Here is a 25,488-nt window from a genome sequence, read left to right as displayed (position 1 = left end):
TTTTTTAAATTACATTCTTCCTAAGAATAATTGCTTTATTGTGGAAAATACTTCTTTTAATTGATTGGTACTTTTTTGTACACTTGTACACTTCTTGGCTCTTTTAAGAGATGCTGCCTTTTTACGTAGTGACTGAGACTGAGATTAAATTTTAGGTTGAAAGGAAATTAAATATCAACCAGTTTGATCTCTCATTTTAAAGATAAACTGAGATTCTGTGTGGTTCACCCCTCAGTTTACCGTTAGCAGCTGACCTGAAACTGGATTAATTCACTATTCTTTACTCAAAGCCTGTTGCTTTGGCAACTCAAATCACCAAACTTTGTACTTCCTGAGCATAAGTTGACTATTAATCAGCTCTTGACATTTTCTATAATAGTAGAATCAAAATATTTCTATACATTTGCATTTATAATAAAACGTTTCCTATTCAGTTTTTCTAGAATACTTCATGTGAAATTGCCATACAGCAAAAATCACTTAATTTTATGCTTTTTCATAGTACCCTACAGAATCACCAGATTGTGTTGTGGATTTTCCTGTTTCATTTTCTGTTTCCTGGACACCACAGGTAAGTTCTTAAATTTATTTTTAGTAGCTATAAAGCATTTTCTATCATAATTGGTTATAGATTATAGCCAATATAGCCGTTATAGTTTAGAAAGCCTTATATATATATACATATATATATATATATATATATATATATATTTTTTTTTTTTTTTGTAAGCATTTATTTATAAGCAGAACTTTCAGGGTGCTTTTTTTTTTTTTTTTTTCATATTTCCTAGTAGGTAATGTCTACTTTTTCCCTCCCCTCACACATAAACACACCATTCAGTCTTAGATGTTTATACCTCATATTAGATAAATATGAAGGTCTATTGACAGAAATTTTCCTTTGAATTTAAATTGTAAAGAACTCTGTAAAGCAATAAGTGGAAGTTGGGTGAATTTTTCAGATTGCTAAAACTGTTAATATTAATGGCATAATATCAGAGAAGCTTTTTCAGAGGAGAATGAGTTATACCTGAAAATACAAATCATTTACACACAGTTTTCATTGTTTTAAAGTGATTGTTCATAATTCATCCTTGAATGTAGATAATATTTTGTATGGGCCTTTTGGAGCATTCATATTTTGTATAAAGAATATAGGAGAATCTTTCTCCTGCTTCTGTCAGTTTTAATTTCTCAAAAAGTTGATATCTAACAAGAAAATGAAATTAGAAGTACACCTTGTAAATGGTTACATTATGTAGATGGATAGTAGTATGATATCAATGGTACCAACATCAACATTATGTGTGTGTGATTTTTCAAGATCTGACAGACTGGTGGTTAGATTCAGGGAATAATCTAATGATGACAGGCATGGTCCTTCTTTCACCAAGTAAATTGTGGCAATTGGATGCAAAATGGAAAGAACATTTTTGTTCTTGTGCAAAGAGGGGAAAAAATTCCTACTGACATTTTATAAATAATCTCTAGAGGTTGCCCATATTTTTTAAATGAAATTTTTGATAGGATCAAGTGAAAATTTATGCCTAATATTTTAAGTATATACATATAGTAATTGTATATGAAGTTAGTTTTTAAAAATAGGATTTAAATAGTATCATGTAGGTTCAAATGTCCTTTTAATTATCCCTATATATTAAAATTTATTTTCATATTTTTTCTTTAAAAACAACTGTCTCCCTCCTTTCAATGGAAATTGAGAAAGCACAGCAAAATAAAGGAGAGGAAAAACCCTGTAATTTGCTTTTGGTATTTTAATATATGTTATAAATACTTAAGAAATACTGTGTTCATTTTTTTAAAAAAGAAACCTTTCCTCTTTTTAAAATACACATTTTCTATTTGGCTTTCCTCTTTTTAAAATAAACATTTTCCTCTTTTAAATATAAATTCCCTATTAGACTCTAGAAACTTTTTGTTTTATGCGAGATTATGAGATAACCCTGTACCTAGATTGTATTATTCTTTCCAGATATGCTGTCTCTACATTAAATTAAATGTGTATCAAAACTGCAAGTCGAAGACTATATTTTTGATGAGTTTTTAGTGTTTTCAGTGTAGGTAATGCTGCAAGTTTTTCCCCAGTTTTAAATCTGTGAAAGAGTTTGCATTTCCACAAAAACACTGTTTAGCACTTACCTTTATTCTGTCATTTAGCAAAATTATTTTGTGATTTCAATATGCTGGAAAATCTCTGAGGATAATTTCTTTCAAATTTTCTGTACCTGTTTAATACCAGCTCCATGCCTTGCACATTTAAGCATGGGATGAGTTTTAGATTTAGTTAGGTCATACAGCAAGTTTTCTGTTTTGTACTAGCTCCAAGAAAATAGAACTGATTAGTAATAATTGGAATGTCATAAATTCTTTTTTTAAATTAATATACTAAAATTCTTAGTAAAGCACAGATAAAAATTTAGATAACCTTTTCATCCACAACTCAGATTTGAGTTAATTTTTTGTCACATTTGTTTCATTTTTAGCTCTTAATTCTCTCTCAGGAATAAAATGTTACAGGAACAACTAAGACTTTATTTCTTTCTCTTTCTTACTCTTTCTTTCCTTCTCTCCCTTTCTGGAGGTAACCACCTCTTTGAAATTGATGTGTGTGCTATCCTGCCTATTTTTCCTACATTTGTTCATGCCATATTCTAGAATATTGGTTGCCTGAATTTTTTTAGGCAGCACTGTTTCTGAGATTTATCAGTGATCTTTGCACATTTAGTATATTAAATGCTTTTTATAGTTCTATTATTTGACTCCACCAGTTAATTTATCCAATGCCCTACTGATAAGGTTGTTCACAATTTAAGTTGTACTCTAGGGAACATCTATGTTTCCTTGTACACGTGTCGGTCTTTTAGTATGGCTTATGCTTAGAAATGAAAATGTTGGATTGAGGAGACTGTACCTCTTTGAGATTACTAAATATTGCCAAATTGCCTTCTCACATTGGTTGTATAAGTTTATATTCCCTACCCAGTAATGCATGTGTATCTACTTTTCCAGATCCTTTCCAAGTCTTAGTCTGACCTTAATTCTTTACAAAAATTGAAATAATTCTTGTTTTATTTATAATTGTTCTTATTTAGATTTTTTTCTTTATTTATAAGCATTCCTTTTTAATTTGGATATTGTTACATAGGGTGTATCTTTTCTCTGTAGCATAGTTTTATAGTTTTATGTATGCTATTACATAGTTGTATGTAATCTATTTTGTCAGAAGTTTAATTTTCAGTATGGTCCCGTTTTATCAATTTCTTCTTGTGATTTCTGCTTTTTGTGTCTTGAATGAGAAAATAATTTTATCTTGTTCTGAAAAGATAGTTTCCTATCATTCTAAAAGTTATTTTTTTCATATTTAAGTAGGAGATAGGAATCTTATTTACACTTGCCTACTTTATATATGCTCAGATAATCTTGCTGTGTCTTTATTTGTGTAGATCTGGGGGTGATTTCTGTTTTTCTTTTACATTTGCCATTAAAATTTAGAAAAGTTTCAAAATATATTATTTACTTACTAGTTTAGAGTCTGGCAGTACACCATAAGCATTTTGATAATACTACTAGTGGTATGAACTCTTGAGTCTTTTAGACATAAGAGTATTGGCAATATTAGTTTATGTTTTAAAAGTAAGCAATATCAGAGTACTTTGCTGTGTATGATCTGTTTTCATTGGTATGTTGGAAGCATTTCTGCTTGTGAGAGTTATTTTTTCTTAGCAATTTTTAAACAGTTGTGGTTCTTTTTTTTTTTTTTTTAACAGTTGTGGTTCTTAAGCAAAATAAATGTAGTCTAACAGCAAACTTATATTTAAGATACTGTACATAAGTTCCAGATAATTGGTTAAAAAAAATCCTTGTCTGTTTTTGTTTTGTATATTTCCTCTTTGGATTCAGTGTTTCTGGACTTTAAACTTGGAAGATCTTTATTTTCCTTTCTTTTTTGTGAAATAATAGGCATGGCTTTGTGGCATCCATATTAAAAATGGGTAATTTTCCTTATGGTCCCTGTCTTCCTGCTGGGTTGATAATGTTTTGATGTATTTTTCTTTTGCTCTGATGAGAGGTCTGCTGCTGCTGCTCTGACATATTCATTTGGATGAATAATTATAACTTGCACAATGTCAAGCTGAAGATGGTAGGGTTTTGTGCGTCATGACAAGCCTAGTAGCCAGTGCAGGTGTCTCACAGCATGATCAGCAACAGCCAGTGTATTCTGGCTCAGAGGAGACATTTAGAGTAGTAAGAAATCAGCACCAAGGGCAAGGCTGCTGCTACTACTGCTGCCGTGATCTGTGCCAAAGAAACACAAAGTGCTTCTCAAAGACAAGTGACTATATACCTCTTTTCAGATATTTACTTTGCTTACCCAATAAATTTTCTTTTATAGATTTAGCATAAAATGTAAGAACATCTCATTTTTATCTTATCTTTTTTATCTTCTAGCATCACAGATCCTCCATGTATCTTTAACAACCTGCTCCCTTTTGGACTTTTACATACGGATCATATATGTGAATTTTGTTGACTAATGATACCAGAAAATACTCTAATGTAAGATTTTAAGTGCTCTGATACTGGGGTATGTAAGAACAAAATTAATTTATTCTAGGTCACTGGCCAACCCTAAATAGTTGTTAATTGGGGTGCCTAGGGGGTGCAGTCAAAGTGTCTGACTTGGCTTCAGCTCAGGTCATGATCTCAGGGTCTTGGGATCGAGCCCTGTGTCAGGTCCTGCACTCAGCGTGGAGTCTGCTTAGGAAAAACTCTCCCTCTCCCTCTGCCCTTCATGCCTTGCTCTCTTTGGTATGCACATGCACTCTTTTTCTCTCTCAGGTAAATACATTTTTTAAAAAAATACTGCTGTTCTACATGTAAATGTGCCATTAAGTGCAGGTTTGGTAAAGTATTCTTGCCATGGCAGTTGGAATTTTCAGATTTGGTATAATATAAAAAGCGGTGGTCTTTATATATATATATATATATATATATATATATATATATATATTTTCTTTTTATCATAGAAATCTCCTATTCTTAGAATAATGCCGTGAATGCAAGAACAGTAAAATTAATAATGAAGCCTCTGGCTGATAAGCCGATGGTGAATGAAGAATTCATGATTAAAGGAAACAGTCCTATTACATAGCAGGGAGCATGATCCATTAGTTAGAGCAGCAGACTAGCAGTTGGGTATCTTAGGTTCTGTTTACAGTTCAGTCATTGACATAACTGTATAATTTCAAACAAGTTGTGTGACTGCCCTTTGCCTCAGTTCATATGTGTATGGAAATAATGAACTTTTTCTTTTTTTACGGAGATGTTAAGAAAAATAAATTTGATTTAAAATAAACAGTGTGGAGGGGCCGGAAGAACCCTCAAAATCCACTCTAAAGATCCTGTGGAACTTCTTTTTGACCCAATACTAGATTATCTTTTGTTTCATTTATCTCTATGCTATCTTTGTTGGAAAACTCCTAGTACTAGACTTTTTTGTTCATTCTTAAGTTGGTTAATTAAATATGCTTTGGGTGCCTGGGCAGTTTTATTGTTGCCATAGTAGTAATGTTTAAAAAAAACATCAAAAGGACCAAAAAGACCTGAAGGACCAGAAAAGAAACTGAATACATTATTGAGGTCATGTGATATGGGAGGAGGAGTATCAGTGTGATCTATTGGACTCAGTAACCTATTAACCACCTATCTTCTTCTTTTTCAATAATGTATTTTAAAAGTATCCTGCACTGATTCTTAACAAAACAAAACAAACCCTCCCCCCCCGCCCCTAGAAAACAACAGTTGAGAAAAATTAAGGAAATATCCAATCACCTTTAATGCCTTCATTTAGAATTTGGTTCTCATTAGATAATAGCTTTGAAACTATGCTTGTCACTTAAAATATTTGTTTTTAAAACATCATTGATAATGTTTTGCATTTATTCCAGGTATTCCTTAGAATTATTTAGTTTTTAATTACAATTAGGTTTACATTTATCCATCAAATTAAGAACTGTTGTAGACATAACCAGTTCCTAGATTGTGAACACATTTATTTAGGTCACTCAGTTAAGTAGCAGTGGTTTCCTAATCTACATTTTGCGTATTTTTGTTGATTTTATTCCTAAATATTTTAAAATTTTTTCTTGCTACTGTGAATGCTTTCTTAAAAAATCATATTTTGTAGCTTACCATGTGAATATGGGCAAGCTATCTTCTTTTTAAAGTTTTTACTTTCATTAGAGTTACACAAGAAGATATTTTAAAGAGTTAGGTTACAGGGTTTTTTTTGTTGGTGCTGTTTTCTTTTTAGACCAAAGAGCATCTCCTTGCCTCCTTCCCGCCTTTTTCTCCTTCTGTGGGGTCAGTGACTTTTGGTGTTATGATATTTATATTATTACACGCTCTTATAATTATACTGCCTTTTGTTTGCTTGCTGTTTAGCCATTATTATTAACTTTCCCCTATAGATGGGTTTGCTATTTTTTCTACCTGTTCCCACTTCACACACATTCATGCCTCCTATCTACCTGTTTTTCCCAAATATGTATCTTTTATTTTTATTTAATTTTTATTTTTTAATATGGAATGCTTCACACATTTGCACGTCATCCTTCTACAGGGGCCATGCTAATCTCTATCTTGTTCCAATTTTAGTGTATGTGCTGCTGAAGTGAGCACCCAGTTATCTTAATTTTGATTATATCAGTACTCCGTATTCACATGAAAATGTATGTATACTATGCAGAGATAAGCCATTTAGTTAACTATTATTTTTCCTTTGTTACCTTGGTTTTTGTTATTCCTAGAGTTAACTGTTATCTTACTTTTCCATTTCTGTAGTTTTCTCTATACATAAAACTCTTTCAGACCTCAGTTTTTTCTCATTACTTGTCTATATCTCCTCTTAGCCATCTATATTAGGTTTTCCCTTGGCTTTACTTTCTGGGAAATTTCATGAGATTTACCTAATAACTTTCCTGTTGAATTTTTTTTTTACCTTTGTCATGTTAATTTTTAAGAGCTTACTTCATAGTTGTACATTCTTTTTTTCTCCAGAGATACTATTTTTCCTTCTCTGAGTAGTTTCTGTTTCCTTGAGTTGCCCTTTTTTTGTGTGTGTGTGCTTATAATCTTTGTATTTGCTTGTGATTAAAAATCAGATATAAAAAGTTGATTGAAAGCTCTAAGTGCATAGATGGGGCTTGCCAACTGTGAACTTTATTGTAAAGTCATCTGACTATATCTCATGATGAAGAATGCCAAATGTCAATACCTTTAGTTCTTTTTGAAAGATTTCAAACCAAAGATTCAGACCAAAGATTTTTGGTCTGATTTCTTGGAGAAGACTCTTCCACCTTTCTGTTTTTGAGCAAGCAGAAAACATTCCTCTGAGGTATAAGTTTACCAAGGCTGGTGGACAGGAAATCACAGCCTGAAGCACTTAACCTGATGGCATCTTCTGTTAGCGCTGAACATCATGTAGCTGTTGAAGGCCTGCCCTGTAAGCATATCTCTTTATTATCAAAGAGCAGGTAATGAGGATAGATTTGAAGCTAAGAGGCAAAAAATGGTATCCTACTTATCCTTGGTATTTTCAGACTTTTAAATTTGGGCCATTCTTAGTTATGTATAGTGGTAATTTTTTTTCTTTTTTCCTCAGTTTTGTTTGTTGCTGATGTATATAAATCTATTTTTTAAATGATTTTCTACCTAGTAGCCTTGTTAAACTTTTATCTAATAATTTATCAATAAATTCATTTGGGTTTTCTATGAACATAATTTTCTATGAACATTTTTAATGGCAGTTGCATTTTCTTCATTCTCATCTTTACAGCTATTTTTTTTTGCCTTATTGCTCTGGCAAGACGTTCCAATACCATATGAAATATAAAGAGTAAACCCAAGCATTCTTATCTTGTTCCAGACCTCAAAAAAAAAAACTTTAAAATTTTTATTAGGTAGATTTATGTGTCTGTATTTCTTGTACTAAAATCCTTTAACAATAATTAATAGAATTTATTTCGATTTCTAGTTTGCTGAGAGTTTTGTTGTGAATGAAAGTTGAATTTTGTCAAATATATTCTTTCTGTTAAGATAATCAAATTTTTTTCTTCTTTAATCTGTTAATGTGGTGAATTAATTGTTTGATTCCTTAATGTTAAGCCAGTCCTGTGTTCTTGAAATATACTCCAGTCACACTGTATTTTATATTTATGTATTGCTCACACACATGTGATCTCCAATGTATATTGTATATTGCCAGATTATATTTCTTATTTTTTTTTAGGAATTTGCACCTATGCTTATATGAGCAACCCCTTTGTTTTTCTGCTTCCGAATTTTGTTTGTGTTGCCTCTCCAGTTCTTCCTGTTTGTGAGATTATGCCTTAAAGGAGAAACAGCAACAACATAGTTTTAGTGAGTTTTATGGAGGGACTGTGATAGATGTGTGTATTTAGTTCACTTTCCTTACCTAGTAGCTTTTACCCTCTTTTCATAGAATACTAAATGTGTAGTTAATACTTTGTTTATTTGACTTCTGTTGTATAAAGTAGTTGTGAACATGAAATGTTAAAATTTTTTTTTTATTGCTTTCACCAGTGGGCTACTAGTTAAATAGAAGTATTGAAATTTCTAAATAAGTATGTGAAATATAAATGGGGTTTCACATTTCCAACTATTGGCAAATAACAATAGAAATAAATCCTTTTTTTCCCACCCATTTCTGTAATATGGAGAGGATTAGTATGGGAAGTTCAGGGTTCCTTGGACCTTCATAGAACTTAGGTAGGGTTAGTAAGAAGAACTTACAGAAGTCTACTAGGGAAGTTATATCCTATTTTTAGTGCTTTCTTAGATGAAGTTGTATAGCTGCCATGGTCAAGTCTTTCTTAATAGTTACCTTGAAAAAGTACATAAACAGAAAAGCAAGGAGCAACATTTTTCAGTAGGAAACAAATGTAACATACATTTATTATCCACCATATGTGGAGCACTGAGCTGGATTCTGAGGCTGTTAAGATGAATAGACAGGTTATAATACCTAGGATTGGCTTTCAGGATTAGCTTTCGGTCTGATGAGGCAAGAAATATTTTAAAAGATAATTTCAGTAAAATGTGTTGAGTGTTTTGATGAGCCGTTTTGATAAGGTAAAGAAGATGTAATCTAACCTGATGTGGTCAAGCAAGTTTTCTGGATAAGCTGTTACTTGAGCTCAGTGTATCTTTAGGAATGAGAAGTTAGGCTTGGGAGGAGAGATGATACTTCAGGAGAGAACTGCATTAGCCAAAGAACAAATACATGAAATTATAGGAGATGATGCATGAATTACACAGCATTTGGTACTTTTTGGTCAGAGTTAGAGATAAGACTGGAGCTTTTGCTAGAATTAGGCAGAGCCTGGTATATAAGCATACCTTGTTTTTGTGGTTCTTTGATTGTACTTCACAGATAATGGTTGTTTTGTTTTTTGTTTTGTTGTGTTTTTTAACAGATTGAAGGTTTGTGGCAATTTTGCCTTGAGGAAGTCTGTTGGTGCCATTTTCCAGTAGCATTTGCTTATTTTGTGTCTCTCACATTGTGGTAATTCTTGCAGTATTTCAAGCTTTTCATTATTATTTGTTATGATGATCTGTGACCAGTGATCTTCGATATGACTATTGTAATTATTTTGAGTCACTATGAATTGCACCCATATAAGATGGTGAACTTAATGTATATGTTTTGACCGCTGTACATACTTCACATTCGCCCCATTTCTCTCCCTTTTCTTGGCTGTCCTCTTCCCCAAGACACAAAAATTTTGAAATTAGGCCAATTAATATGCCTGAATGGCCTCTAAGTGAGAAGAAGAGCCACCCATCTTTCACTTTAAGTCAAAAGCTAGAAATGATTAAATTTAGTGAGGAAGGCATGGCAAAACCAGGATAGGCCAAAAGGTAGGCCTCTTGAGCCAAAAACTTAGCCAGGTTTTGAAGGCAAAGGAAAAGTTCTTGGAGGAAATTAAAAGTGCTACTCCAATGGACACACAAATGATAAGAAAGCACAACTCTTTGCTGATGCAAAGTTTCGGAAGCCTGGATAGAAAATCAAACCAGCCATGGTATTCTTTTAAGCCAAAATCTAAACCAAAGCAAAGCCTTAATTAACTCTTCAGTTCTGTGAAGGCAAAGAAAAGGTGAGGAAGCTGCAGAAGAAAGTTTGAGGCTTGAGATTGGTTCATGAGGTTTAAGGAAAGAAGTCACTGTCTAGCATAAAAGTGCAAGGGGTAGGAGCAAGTACTGATATATAGAAGTGATAGCAAGTTATCCAGATCTAGCTAAGATAGTGAATGAAAGTGTCTTCACCAAATAATATATTTCCAGTGTAGACGAACAGCCTTCTGTTGGAAGAAGATGCCATCTACGACTTTCAGAGAGAGAAGGCAATGTCTGGCCTCAAAGTTTCAAATAACAAGTTGACTCTTGTTAGGGGCTAATGCAACTGGTTACTTTATGTTGAAACCAGTGCCCGTTTACCATTCTGAAAATCCTAGAGCTCTTAAGAATGATGCTAAATCTACTCCGCCCATGCTTTATAAATGGAATAACAAAGCACGAGTGACAGCACACTTATTTACAATATGGTAAGAAAAAAAAGAAAAAAATTCTTTTAAAATATTACTACTCATTGACAGTGTTACCTGGTCACCCAACAGCTCTGATGGAGATTCATGTTTTCATGCCTATTACACAACATCCATTCTGCAGCCTATGGATCAAAGGGTCATTTCAACTTTCAAGTCTTATTTAAGAAAGAAATTTGTAAGGCCAAAGCTGCCATAGATAGTTATTCTTCTGATTTATCTTGGCAAAGTGAACTGAAAACCTTCTGGAGAGGATCCACTCTTCTAGATGCCATAGGAACATTTGTGATTCATGGGACAAGTCAAAATATCCATATGAATAGGAGTTTGGAAGAAGTTGATTCCAACCCTCTTGGAAGAATTTAAGAATCTTGAGACTTTAGTGGAGGAAGTAACTGTAGATATGGTAGAAATAGCAAGAGAACTAGACTTAGAAGTAGAGCCTGAAGATGGGACTGGGTTGTTTCAATCTCATGATCAAATTTTAATAGATTGGAGTTGTTGTTAGTAGTGAGCAAAGAAAGTGGTTTTTTGAGATGGACTCTATATCAGGTGAAAATGCTGTGAAGATTGTTGAAATGACAGCAAGGAATTAGGATATTACATAAACTTAGTTGAGAAAATTGTGGTAGGGTTCGAGAGGATTGACACCCATGTTGAAGGTTGTGTTGTAGGTAAAATACTAGCAAACAGCATTGCATGCTACAGAGAAATGGTTTGTGAAGGGAAGAGTCCCTTAATGCTTCGAACTTCTTTGTCTTATTTTAAGTAATTGTTATAGCCATCCCAACGTTTAGCAGCCACTACTCTGATCCATCCACTGCCGTCAACATTAAGGCAAGACCCTCTTCCATCAGAAAGATTATAACTCTGAAAGCTCAGAAGATAGTTAGCACCTTTTAGCAATAACATATGTCTAAAAATAAATAAATACTTTGATTAAAAATACATTATTGCTAAAAGGTGCTAATACAGGGTAAACACTTATTTTAAGCACTTTGAATATATCAGCCTACTGCCTTCTGCTTTTCAAAATTTCTGATGAGAGCTCGGATTGTTTTTGATCTCAAATTCTTTTGTATGCTCAAATCGGCCTTTAGATTCCTTTTGTGAATTTTCCATTTCAGTCATTGTACTTTCAGCTCCAAAATTTCTTTTTGGTTTCTTTTTAGGTCTTCTTTCTCATTGTTGATATTTCTGTTTTGTTAATACATCATTTTCTTGACTTTTTCCACATCTCTAATTTTTATAGCATAGTTAAGACCATTTTTTTATTTCAGATTCTTTGTTTAGTCTACCCTCAGGTCCTCTTTAGGGACAATGTCTGTTAATGTTTTTTTTCTTTGGATCAGGGCCGCAATTTCCTGTTCTTCTAGGCTTGTAATTTTGTTGCTGTTGAAAACTGGATATTTTATTAGTGAGGTTAACTCTAGAAATTGAATTTTCCTTTCTCCCTGAAGAGGAAAGATCAATTATCTCCCTTTTCATTTTATCTATCTATCTATCTATCTATCTATCTATCAATCAATCATCATTTTATTATCATAGGCTATCTCTGTGCTGAGGAACAGCTTGAGGTATAAGCTTAGGGTTTTTTCCTGGTCTCTTTTGAGCCTGTATCTTTCCCTGGGCTTGACAGTGACTTTCACATTTCCCTTGTATATGCAGTTATTTATTTTTTAAAGATTTTATTTATTTATTCATGAGAGACACAGAGAGAGAGGTAGAGACACAGGCAGAGGGAGAAGCAGGCTCCATGCAGGGAGCCCGATGTGGGGCTCAATCCCGGGTCTCCAGGATCACACCCAGGCCGAAGGCGGTGCTAAACCTCTGGGCCACTGGCGCGTATATGCAGTTATTTTTAAATGTTTGTGTCTTTAATGTCTGACTCCCAAAAGGAGGGAAAAAAAGAAAAATGAAGAGGGGAGGACACTGGCTTTTTAAATATTCTGCAAGTCACTTCTGCAGGAGGAGGAGGGGCTTGCAACAATGGAAGGAGGTCAACAATTCCTGACTCACTGCCTCTTTGTCTACCCTTCTGAGATTAGAAGTCACATTGGTATCAGAGCACAGATCCCTTTACCTACCCTACCTCCTCTAAGCTGTGTGTAAGTCATTCCTGGAGTACTTGCAGGGCTGCTGGTCCTGGGGCTTAGTGATAGGTAGCCTCTGTCAAGCTAAGAACTGAAGTTGATAGAATTTGCAAGTCTTCAGTAGACTCCTGTACAAAATGTATCAGATGTTGTCTGAGTGGGGAGACAGATTCCTGCTTAGCCCTCTACTCAAAATTCTCTCCTAATTCGCTTGGTATTGATTCTTAATGTCTGCAATATAGGATAGCTAAGGACCTTGTATGAGAGTGCCTACTAATTTTCAGCAGCACTTGACAGATGTTTCTTTTCTTAATCTTTTTTTTTTTTTTAAAGGTAGTTGCTATAGTCATTTTGTAATGGCTACATTTAAAATGAATATTTTTCGTTTGACTTTGTGGGTAGATACCCTGTTCACATGACCTAAAAATAGTAGCAGATCTTTTAAATAATCCTCACCAGTGTACAACTGACCAGTGGTCAGTTGTAGTCAAAATAAATGTAAGTATAAGAAGAGTTGGTACATTCTCTGTGGATTGCTTGACAGAGAATAGCATTTGATTAAATAGATGTAGTTATAGAGCTACTTACAGAAAGTGTGGAGAACATCAATGAAGCTTGCAAATAAGATCAAATGAGCTGAATATTTAAGAGATTTGCTATCTTTTTAAAGATATCTGATTAGAAATATTGCAATTAATATTAAAATTAAATTTCTTAAAAAGTTTAATCTCTTGATATTTCCTTATTCTATTGAAGCTTTTTGAATCCCCCAGAGATAAAGACAAAAATGATTATTAGAGAATTTATCTGCACATATTATAGGAAAGTATAAAAAAAATCAGAAGGGAAAGCAACTGTTGCAAGTACCAGAAAATTATGCTATTAATTTAAGTGTCATCAGAGCACAAAAGATCACATTCCAGGACTGTGAGAAAATTATTAAAATACTGGAAATAATAGTACTTAAGATGAAGATATTATACTCTAAGATCTGGTTAAGTGACTGACATTATTATATCACTTCAGGTATTATAAAAGTAACAAAATGCTTTTAAAGATAATAAGCGTTACATTTTGAGATTGGCAGTGTTCACACTTTTCTGCTTAAGTGCTTTTCCTAGTTTAACATAATTTAATAACAGTTATGGGAGAATAGCTAACATCTGAATTCTCATATATATCTTTTTTTCCTTCCTTCTCCAGTATACACACATTTTATACATCTCTCTCTCCCTCCCTCTCTCTCTCTATATGTATATATACACATACATATGTATGTGTATATATACCTATATATACATACATATGTATGTGTATATATATGTGAAAGTGATAAAATTTCATTTCTACATGTTGGGTTTATGAGCAGTTACTTTTCTGCCTTTGTCTTTGGTGTTAGAAATATTGCTATTTTGTAATTTTTTAGCTCCTAATTGTTGATTAATCTGTAAAAAAGGTGCTGCTATGTAGATCCCATTACTCCCCAAAAGTCAGAACAAGTGGTTTTATTTTTTAACAGCTTTATTAAGGTATAATTGATACACAATAAACCGATGTATTTAAAGTGTACAATTTGAGTTTTGACTATTGTTTACACCTGTGAAAGCCATCCCACAATCAAGGTAATAAACATTTTCATTAGACCCAAGATTCTCCACTCCCCTTTGTAATCTTGCTGTCTTTCTTGGCCCTCACCTAGTCCCCAGGCAGCTACTGATCTGCTTGCTAGAATTTTGTATAATTTATGTATTCTCCTTTGTCAGATTTCTTTCCTCAGCATAGAGGTCTTCCATTGTGGCATGTAATTATAGTTCATTCTTTTTGTGCTGGGTAGTACTCCATTGTATGGATTTACCACACATTGTCCATTTAGTTGTTGATGGACATAGGAATTGTTTTCAGGTTTTGGTTATTACAAATAATTGCTGCGAACATTATGTGATGTCATTATATTAACGTATGCCTTCATTTCTCTTCTGCAAATACCTAGAAGTGGAATGTTGAATCGTATAAGAGGTGTATGTTTAATTTTTTAAGAAAATGCTAACATTTTAAAAAGAAAACAATTGCTTAAGAAGGTGGTTGTTACATTTTACATTCCAAACAATAGTATCCGAAAGTTCCTGTTTCTCTACATCCTTGCTCACATTTGGTATGGCCAGTCTTTCTCTTTCTCTCTCTTTTTAAATATGCTCCACACCCAGTGTGGAGCCCACTGTGGGGCCCAAACTCATGACCCTGAGATCTAGACCTGAGCTGAGATCAAGAGTTGGACAGTTTACTGACTGAGCCACCCAGGTGCCCCCATCTTTCTCATCTTAGCCACCCTGATATCATGTAGTGGTAACTCACTGTGGTTTTGATTGCATTCCCTTAGTGACCAATGATATTGAGCATATTTTTTATGTGCTAAATTGTTATCCTTATATCTTTTTTGATAAAATATCTGTAAATTTTTTGCCTAAAGACCTAAATTGATGGAGAGATAGGCCACATTAATGCATTAGACTATTCAATATTGTTAAAAATGCCAGTTTTGGGATCCCTGGGTGGCGCAGCGGTTTGGTGCCTGCCTTTGGCCCAGGGCGCGATCCTGGAAACCTGGGATCAAATCCCACGTCGGGCTCCTGGTGCATGGAGCCTGCTCTCCCTCTGCCTGTGTCTCTGCCTCTCTCTCTCTCTCTGTGTGACTATCATAAATAATAAATAAAAAATTAAAAAAAAGCCAGTTCTCTTTGAATAGATCTACGGATTTAATACAATCCTAAAGTCCCAACAAATTTATTTTAGAAACTTACAATATAATTCTAAAGTACATAAGGAAAATACAAAGGACCTAGAATAGGAAACTGAAAAAGAAGAACAAAATTAGAGGACTAATGTGACCTCTATCTACCTTTATCAGGACAATGTGGTATTATCATAGAAATATTCCTTGACTTAAGATGGGGTTTCATCCTGATAAACCCATCATAAATTAAAAATATTTTAAGTCAAAAATGCAATTAATACACATAACCTACCAAACATCATAGCTTAGCCTAGCCTACCTTAAACGTGCTCAGAACACTTATATTAACCAACAGGTGGGCAAGGTCCTCTAACACAAAGCCTATTTTATAAAAATGTGTTGAATATCTCATATAATTTATTGAATACTGAAAATGAAAAGCAGAATGGTTGTATGGGCACAGGATGTTTGTAAGCATATCAGTTGTTTACCTTTGTGATTGTATGGCTCACTGCCCAGCATCACAAGAATATCATACTGCATATTACTAGCTTGGGAAAGACCAAAATTCAAAATTTGAAGTATGGATTCTACTGAATGTGTATCATTTTTTATACTATTGTAAAGTTGAAATTTTGTAAGTCAAGCCGTTGTGAGTTGGGGATCATGTGTATACCCATACAAACTGTATATATATACAACTATTTTTGTCAAAGGTATAAAAATAATTCAGCAGAAGAAAGATAGTCTTTAATAAATTGGGCTGAAACAATACATTACTGTATGCAAAAAAAAGACGAACTTCATATACAGAAATTAACTCCAAATGGATTATGAACTTAATGTAAAAGCCTAAGACAAAGAAACTTCTGGGAAAAAAAAAAACAAAAGTTTTGGGACTTTGGTTTTTTTTTAATATGACAACCTAAGCAAGATCCATATAAGAACAAATTGAGGGATGCCTGAGTGGTTCAGCAGTTGAGCATCTACCTTTGGCTCAGGACATGATCCTGGGGTCCAGGATCGAGTCCCACATCAGGCTCCCTGCAGGGAGCCTATTTCTCCTTCTGCCTATGTCTCTGCCTCTCTCTCTCTTATTATTTATAAATAATAAATATATTTATTTTATAAATAAAATATTCAAAAAAGAACCAAATTGATAAATTGGACTTAAAAAAAATTCTGTTCTTGAGAAATACTGTTAAGAGAATGAAAAGACAGGCCACAGACTAAGAGAAAATATTTGCAAATTACATATCAGATAATGGATGTGTATTTAGAATATATAATAAGCTTTCAAAACTCAGTAATACCACAACTTAAAATGAACAGACTGTTTTCTATAGACATAATATTTTGGGTACTTAAAAGATAACCCTTTTGTTATCATTAAAGCTTTATATAGATTGATTTCATAAGGAAAAAAATTTCAAAATTATTTTATTTACTTTTTAGAAAATTGACCGTATGTTTTCCTTGTTGGCATATGGCTAGGAATCAGGTAATTTTGCCCCCTACTTCACTTCCTTTGTATTTACTTTTTACCTAGCCATATTGCTTCAGTCAGCCTCAAAGTGGTGTATCTTGATGATACACCACTGCTCTACCACTGCTTTTTCTTTATTTGTCCTAGAGTTTTTCCAGGACTAACAGTGCCTGTAGGAGCATACATATGTAGGCAAATCTGGAAATGTGAGAATAAATGACCTTCTTAGGGCAACTTGACCAGACAGGAACAGAAGCCAGTGAATAATTGTTCTGAGATTCTCTTTTTAGGGCCACAATTCTGAGTTTTCTCTACAACTTCCCACAGAGCCACCATTGAACACTGACCAGCTTGTCACTATTTTGGCTTTCTGTCTTCTGTTTCACTCATCCCGGTCCCTATTCCCTCTCAGTCCCTAAGATTACTGCCAGTAACCTATCTGTACTCAGGCTTTTGTCTCAGAGTGCTTTCTGGGGGGGAGAAGCTCAAATTATCATTGTGTATATCACTTACTCTTATAGCTACCAATAAAGGTGATGTGGGACAAGGGTCTATATGTACCAGTCATACCTATGGCCCAGAACTTTACCTTCTTAAAAAAAAAAAGTCATTTGCTTTTTTCTTTTTTTTTCTTTTTTTCTTTTTAAAGACTGAATAAAACTTATGCAACTATATAGGACTTTTTAAGCACTTGACAGGGCTTCTTTAAAATCAATTTATAAGTCAGAGACTACACTAGTCTTCTCTCAGGTGATTTCCTTGATGCTAGAAAATTGTAATCTTCACAGTCATCAGCTTCCTTAACTTGTCACCACTATTTGGAAAATTGTATGTAACTTCTTATAGCAGTGGGCCACAGGCACTAACATATTAGCTTGTACTTAGTTTCTTTGTAGACTGTAAGGAAAAAAAAATTGCTTCTCCACATTTCAGTAAATAGGTACCAGCATGGTTTTTTTTTTTTTTCAAATTTCAAAAGGGATTGCTTTCTTTTTTTAATTAAAACAATATCTGAACAATTCTCATGCAGTTTCATAAGGAATTGTAGAAAAATAACAAGACCAAAGATTATCAATGGCAGAATTTGAGGCTTTGTGATAGACCATTTCATTTTTTATGAAGTAAGATTTCATTTATTACTGGCATTTTCTAACCTATAGTATATAGACTTCAATTAAATGCATTTAAAGATTAATGTTCCCTATGGAATTGCCATTTTTTTTACTGTTTTTTAAATTTAAATTTAGATAACATAGAATGTATTATTAGTTTCAGAGATAGAGTTCAGTGATTCATCAGTCTTATATAATACCCAGTGCTCATTATACCACCTGCCTCCTTAATGTCAATCACCCAGTTATCCCATCCCCTGATCCCCTTCCCCTCCAGCAACACTGTTTGTTTCCTATGATTAAGAGTCTCTTATGGTCATCTTCCTCTCTGATTTTGTTTTGTTTTTCCTTCCCTTCTCCTATGTTCTTCTGTTTTGTTTCTTAAATTCCACATATGACTGAAATCATATAATTGTGTTTCTCTGATTGACTTATTTCACTTAGCTTTAATACCCCCTAGTTCCATACACATCATTACAAAAGGCAAGATTTCATTCTTTTTGATGGCTGAGTAGAAGTCCACTTTATGTATGTATGTATGTACATATACACACCACATCTTTATCCATTCATCTGTTGGTGGGCCCCTGGGCTCTTTCCATAGTTTGGCTATTGGGGACATTGCTGCTGTAAACAGCGGGGTGTAGGTGCCCCTTCGGATCACTATGTTTGTATCTTTGGGGTAAATTCCTAATAGTGCAAGTGCTGGGTCATAGGGTAGCTCTATTTTCAACTTTTTGAGGAATTTCCATACTGTTTTCCAGAGTGGCTGTACCGGCTTGCATTTCCACCTACAGTGTAAGAGGGTTCCCCTTTCTCTGGTACTAGTATGTTTTGAAAAGAGTTTAGACTTAAGCATACAGACAGTTCATCAGTGGACAAAAACAGTGTGGAAACCAGATCACTGATTTCTTCTCTAAGTCTAGTCATGGAACTAATAAGAACATCTTTATCTACTTCCCTGTTCATTGGCTATGTTTCATAAGAAAATAGGACACCATTTAAGGTTTTTAGAATAATGATATAACCTACTTTTCTGATGGTTTATTTTATTTATTAAACATAATAAACTATAATAAACAACTTGACCTTTCTGTGCTCAAATATCAGGGTACTTGATCATGTACAACTTCCAGTGATAAAAGTGGGCAGGCATTGCCAAAATAGTCTATGTTTTAGCATTATAAAACTAGTCAGGCAATAGAATAAGCCTTTTGGTTTTTTTTTTTGTAAGGCATCTGTAGACCTTTGACCAGACTTTCTGTTGATTCATGATCTCAAGGTTTAAATACCAAATCTATCACACTATCAGACTGCTTGCTTAGGAAACTTTTCAGTTGCGTTTGTTCAGAAATTTTCAGTGAATCAGTGTAGGGATCCCACATATAGATCTTTCCATCGAGAAGCTCATATACAGACTAGTCTAAATTTTCTGATTTCACTGCAGAGAATTTCATTAAGTGTCATAGGTGAACCTAATATTAGATTGATCTCTTAATATCTTTGGGCTTGCTCTTTTCAAATCATGTCAAGAGGTCTATTTTTTTTTTACTTTTTTTTCCTCAAGATTAATACATTCTTGTTATTCTTCTGACCTTTGCTTTTCACACAGGAAGATTAGACTCCATACCTGAGAATATCTCCCCTATTGACTTTGCTCTTGTGCTCCCTGTGCATGTAATGTTACAGAGTTTGTTTTCCAATTCCTGCTGTTTGATTTTTTTTTCCTGTTATTGTTCTGCCCCACACGGAAATATAGAGACTAAAAGATCGTGCGGTTGGTATGCCTCAGCATGGGCCCTTGCTGCATATCTTTGGAGGAGGTAGAGTAGAATGTCCTTTTCCCACCTTATTTTATATTTTCTAGCTAGTTCAGAATTTCTCTTCCTTTCACTTTTTTTTAAAGATTTTATTTATTTGAAAGAGTAGGAGTGGAGTAGGGGGAAGTGACAGAGGGAGAGGAGAAGCAGGCTCCCCAGGCCCGATGTGGGGCTCAATTCCAGGACCCTGGAATCCTGACCTGAGCCAAAGGCAAACGCTTAAGTGACTGAACCACCCAGGGGCCCCTTTCACTTTTTTTAATGTTTTAAGGATAAGAGGTTGTTTAGCATCCTGTCTTCTCCTTTTCTCCACCACAGGAAGGCTGTGGGTTTAGGCTTCTGCATCATTATCTTGGTCACAGGGATACATTTCTTTGCTGTAAGACGGTTTATTACTTTTGGGACCCTAAACCTATTGTGTGTGTGTTTATGGGACTTTTTTGTTGTTGTCTTTGCTTTTGCTTTTGTTTTTTCCTGCTTATTTTTGTTGTCCTTCTTTAGTTTGTTCCCTGTCTTATGTCTTCATTCCTCTATTTCATTTTCTTTAATCATAGTATTATGTATATGTGCAAAAAAAAAAAAGTGGCAATTTCTTTTTGATTAATAAGTTAATCCTTGCAGTGTTCTGGGTGTAGTGTTTGGATCTTTGCCAAGTTATAGCTCTATAATTGCTTGCTATTCCTGCTAGAAATTTGTAGTTCCTAACGTATTCCAAAAACTTAAAAGTTTTGGAAGACTAATTTTTCCCCTGTATTTTAGAAAATAATGTATTTGTGTAATGCATCATTGACTTCTGTCCTTGAATACATGGGGATAGAAGATAAAATGTTGTCCAAATAGTTTGGTTCTGGTATGATTAAAGAAGAAATGACTATGTTGAATCATATAAATTGCTCGTATTTAATGGATAGATACTTATATATAATTTGAATGAGAAAATGTTTTTCTAAACAAATTGAAATTAAATGAGAGTACATTATAGTAATTGGCATTTTGAAAAGAAAGCTAGGTACTTTTAAGTGGACAGACTATCTGCTTTATGGATTTTCAGACAATTGTACATAGAATTCTTGACTTTTAGAGTTGAAAGTCACCTTAGAAGTTGTCTAATGCACACTCATATTTGTTGATGCAATATTAAGTCTTTAAGAAGCTAAATATGTCTTGATCAAATACTTCGTTACCATCAAGATGAGAGCTGTGACCTCCTTGTGTAAAAGGATGCTCTTATCTTTGTATCAGAGATCCCAACATAGACTTGACACATAGTTGAAATACTAGTTTCATTAAATTAAGGCTAGTGTGCTTTTTTCTAATCTGTGCACATCATGAAGTGAAAGGATGGCTCACAGACCATTTATTTTGATTTTTATGTATGAAATAAAAATGATTATGATTAGAAAAATTGTTTTTTATTAGAAAATAATACATATTGTAGGTAATATGGAAAAGTGCCAAGAAGGAAATAAAAATTGTCATAAAATGGTTAAAGCCACACTAACTAAGGACCATTGAAACATTGGAACAAAGTCATTGGAGCCAAATCAGAACAAAATGACCTAGATTATTCTGGAATGCATTAAGGGCATGCATCGTATAAAAAAATAGTGAAAGGGAATAAAGGGGAAAAAGAAAATGAGTGAAAATATCAGTGAGGGTACAGAACATAAGAGACTCCTAACTCTGGGAAATGAACAAGGAGTAGTGGAAAGGGAGGTGGGCAGGGGGTTGGGGTGACCGGGTGACAGGCACTGAGGGGGCCACTTGACGGGATGGCACTGGGTGTTATGCTGTATGTTGGCAAATTGAACTCCAATAAAAATAATTAATTAATTGATTAATTAATTTTAAAAGGCATGCATTGTGGTCCCGTGTGACCTGCAGAATGCTCACCTCTTCAGTGAGGTTCTAAAATCAAGCAGTAACTAGTAATGGGAGTGTTATAGGAGAGGAGCCATGCTGTGGAACTGAGCTACCTCAGCTTTGAAGGAAAAGCTGCTCTGGTGAAAGCAGACCCCCATCCAGTATACTTCATTTTTCTTACCTTAATTCTTGAGGCTTTGCTCCTCTCTCCTCTTTCTCTTACCCTGAAATTTTGCAATGTAGAAGTAAGGTCTAAACTTACAAGGTTGAGTACTTTTTATTTGATTATGAGTATTTTTTCTTTTGAGAATTATCTCATCTCCCCTCCTTTTTTAAAATCCTGTGTACTTTTTTTACTGATTTTTCAAAAACCCTTTTATATTAGGAATATTGATTGCTTGATATGATACAGATATTGTTAGCTTGTTGTTTTTGTTCACAGGCTGTAAATTTCTCCAGGTCAAGGACTATATAGCCTAAGTACTAAGGACTTAAGCATTGTATATACATTATCTCAACCCAGTCTTATACAGATTAACACAATTTCCATATTGCAGAAGCCAAGTGAAATTAATTTGCTCAGAAAGATACAGTTAGCTTTAAGAGGTGGACCTAGGAATCAGACTCAAGATTTTACTAGTCTTGATTTTTTTCTTTAAGATTTTATTTATTAGAGGGAGAGAGAATGAGCAGGGAGAGGGGTAGAAGGAAAAGGAGAAGCAGATGCTGTGCTGAGCAGATATCCCCACTTGGAGTTTAATCCCAGGACCCTGGGACCTTGACTTGCACCAAAGGCATATACTTAACTGACTGAGTCACCCAAGCACCCCTAATTTCTGTGATCTTAACTAATATGTATTATTACATCTTGTATTTCTTTAGGTCAACCAGTATCTGTGATAGAGCGTAACACTTAGACACTATTGCTGGATTGAATTGTATCAACACGCTTCATTTAGGTATTATTTGCTTATTTAATTGTATATTTCAGTGTGTTGTAAATAATATAATACATTCTTTAATTCTTTTTTTTAAAGTGAAGTATAGTTGGCATGTGCTGTTACATTAGTTTCAAGTATACAACATAGTGATTCCACAAGTCTATACTTTATGTTGTGCCTCACTCCATGTGTAGCACCATCTGTCACCATACAATAACATAATACCATTGACTATATTCCCTATGCTGTACCTTTTATCATCATGACTTATTCATCCCATTACTGGAATCCTATATCTCCTACTCTTCCCTTGTTTGCCTGTCACCCCACTTCCCTACCCTGTGGCAGCCATCAGTTGTTCTCTGTATTTATGGATTTATTTCTGCTTTTTGTTTATTTTTGTTTTGTTTCTTAGATTCCACATATAAGTGAAATTACATAATATTTGTCTTTCTCTGCATTCTTCAATTCTTGACCCAGATAGTTTGTGGAAAATGGTTTGCAAATTGTTCTAAGTTGAAGCTAAAAATTTTTCCATAGGTCTAATTTATAGAATTCATTTCATAAACAATGAAATAATTTGTTCATTTTTACAAATTCATTGTATACCCCCCAAAATCCCAAAATTAAAGTAAAATATGATATAAACATTAAAAACATAAAAATTATGATGAAAGATTCTTAAGGATGCCTTTTTCCTCATAACCAGGACTGGTTGAATCTTTTATTGAAGTATAATTAACATAATTTATTAGTTTCAAGTGTACAACATATTGATTCAATACTTTTATACATTATTCAGTGTTTACGATAACTGTGGTCACCATCTGTCATCATACAGTGTTATCACAATACTCTTGACTATAATCGCTATGCTGTACTTTTCATCCCCATGAAGTTTGGGCTTCTTAATCCCCTTTATCTATTTCACCTCTTCCTCCCCTGCAACCACCAGCTTGTTTTCTTTTTTTAAGATTCTACATAAAGTGACATCATAAGGTATTTGTCTTCCCCTGTCTGATCATTTTATTTAGCTTACCCTTTAGGTCCATCCATACTGTCACAAATGTCAAGATTTCATCCTTTTTATGGCTGTGTAGTATTCCATTATGTGTATATGTACACACACACATGTCTTCATTATCCATTCATTTATCAGTGTACACAGGTTGCTTTCATATCTTGGCTTCTGTACAAAACACAGCAATCAACAGAGAGGTGCATACATCTTTTTGAATTAGTGTTTTTCTGTTACTTCGGGTAGATACCCAGCAGCGGAATTACTAAGTCATATACTATTTCTATTTTTAATTTTTTGAAGAGCTGCCACATTGTTTTCACAGTGGCCACACTAATTTACATTCTGATCAACAGTGCACAAGGGTTCCTTTTTCCCCCCCACATCCTTGCCAACACTTATTATTTCTTGTCTTTTTGATTCTAGTCATTATGACAGGTGTAGGCTGCTATCTCATAGTAGTTTTGAATTGCATTTCCATGATGATTAGTGATGTTGAGCCTCTTTTCATGTGTTTCTTGGCATCTGTATAACTTCTTGATAAAAATATCTACTTAGGTCCTCTGCCCCCCACCCTTTTTAAGAGAAATAAGGTGAGCAGAGAGAAAGGGAGAGAATCTTAAGCAGACTCCACACCTATTGCAGAGCCCAGTGTGGGGCTCAATTTCACAACCCTGAGATCATGACCTCAGCTGAAATCAAGAGTGGGATGCTTAACCAACTGAGCCATCAGGTGCCCCACTCTGTCCATTTTTTTATTGGATTGTTTGTTTGTTTCGGTGTTCAGTTATGTAAGTTCTTTATATTTTGGGGGTATTAACTTCTTATGGGATATATCATTTACCAGTATCTTCCCCATTCACTAGGTTTCCTTTTCGTTTTATTGGTGGTTTCCTTCACTATAAAAGCTTTTTCTTTGGTGTAGTCCCAGTAGTTTAGTTTTGCTTTTGTTTTTCTTGCCTGAGGAGGCACATTGAGAAAAATATTGCTAAGGCTGATATCAGAGATTACTACCTCTTATACATTTCCATTTATTGAAAATACGATCTTTTTCCCATTGTGTATTCCTACCTCCTTCATCATAAATTAATTGACCTTACAAGTGTGGGCTTATTTTTGATCTCTTTATTCTTTTCCATTGATCTGTGTGTCTGTTTTTATTTCAGTACTATACTGTTTTGATTACTACAGCTTTGTAGTATATCTTGAAATCTGCATTGTAATTTCTCCAGCTTTCTTTTTTTTTTTTCAAGTTTGCTTTGGCCATTCAAGGTCTTTTGTGCTTCCTCACAGATTTTAGTATTTGTTCTAGTTCTGTGAAAAATGCTGTTGGTATTTTGGTAGGGTTTGCATTGAACTTGTGGATTGCTTTGGGCAGTACAGACATTTCAACAGTAATTCTCCCAATCCATGAGCGTGGCACATCTTTCTCTTTTATCTTCAGTTTCTTTCATCACTATTCTCTAGTTCTATAGAACTAAACTATAGTTCCATAGTTTTCAGAGTATAGCAGGTCTTTCACTTTCTTAAGTTTATTCATAGTATTTACATTTTTTTTGGTGTAATTGTAAATGGTATTGTTTTCTTAATTTCTCTTGCTACTCAGTATATAGAAATGCAACAAATTTCTGTATATTAATTTTGTATCCTGCAATTTTCCTGAATTCACTTACCAGTTCTAATTGTTTTTTGGTGGAGTCTTTAGGGTTTTTAAAATATAGTATCATGTCATCTGCAAAGAGTGACAGTTTTACTTCATCCTTACCAATTTGGAT

The 25,488-nt window shown here is 34.0% G+C and overlaps 1 protein-coding gene and 1 non-coding gene across 5 annotated transcripts in view; one reads left to right on the top strand and one right to left on the bottom strand.

Moving 5' to 3' along the window:
• The window catches only part of FANCL (FA complementation group L), an 89,066-nt gene that overhangs the window by 44,941 nt on the left and 18,637 nt on the right, over positions 1-25,488 (top strand). For 2 of the 4 annotated variants that reach the window (XM_041754725.1, XM_041754724.1), the window contains one exon: positions 503-571. In XM_041754725.1, the coding sequence (XP_041610659.1) occupies positions 503-571 (69 nt within the window). Of the gene's footprint in view, positions 1-502; positions 572-4,470; positions 4,537-22,636; positions 22,714-25,488 lie in introns of those variants that run through there. The other 2 variants (XR_005987759.1, XM_041754726.1) reach the window with 2 other exon arrangements.
• LOC121492246 lies at positions 6,599-6,702 on the bottom strand. The gene has a single exon (XR_005988156.1). It is a non-coding gene; the product is annotated as a U6 spliceosomal RNA (small nuclear RNA).

The sequence above is a fragment of the Vulpes lagopus genome, chromosome 5 (assembly GCF_018345385.1).
Source record: "Vulpes lagopus strain Blue_001 chromosome 5, ASM1834538v1, whole genome shotgun sequence".
Classification (NCBI taxonomy): Eukaryota; Metazoa; Chordata; class Mammalia; order Carnivora; family Canidae; genus Vulpes; species Vulpes lagopus.
This window is presented reverse-complemented; position numbering and strand designations above follow the sequence as displayed.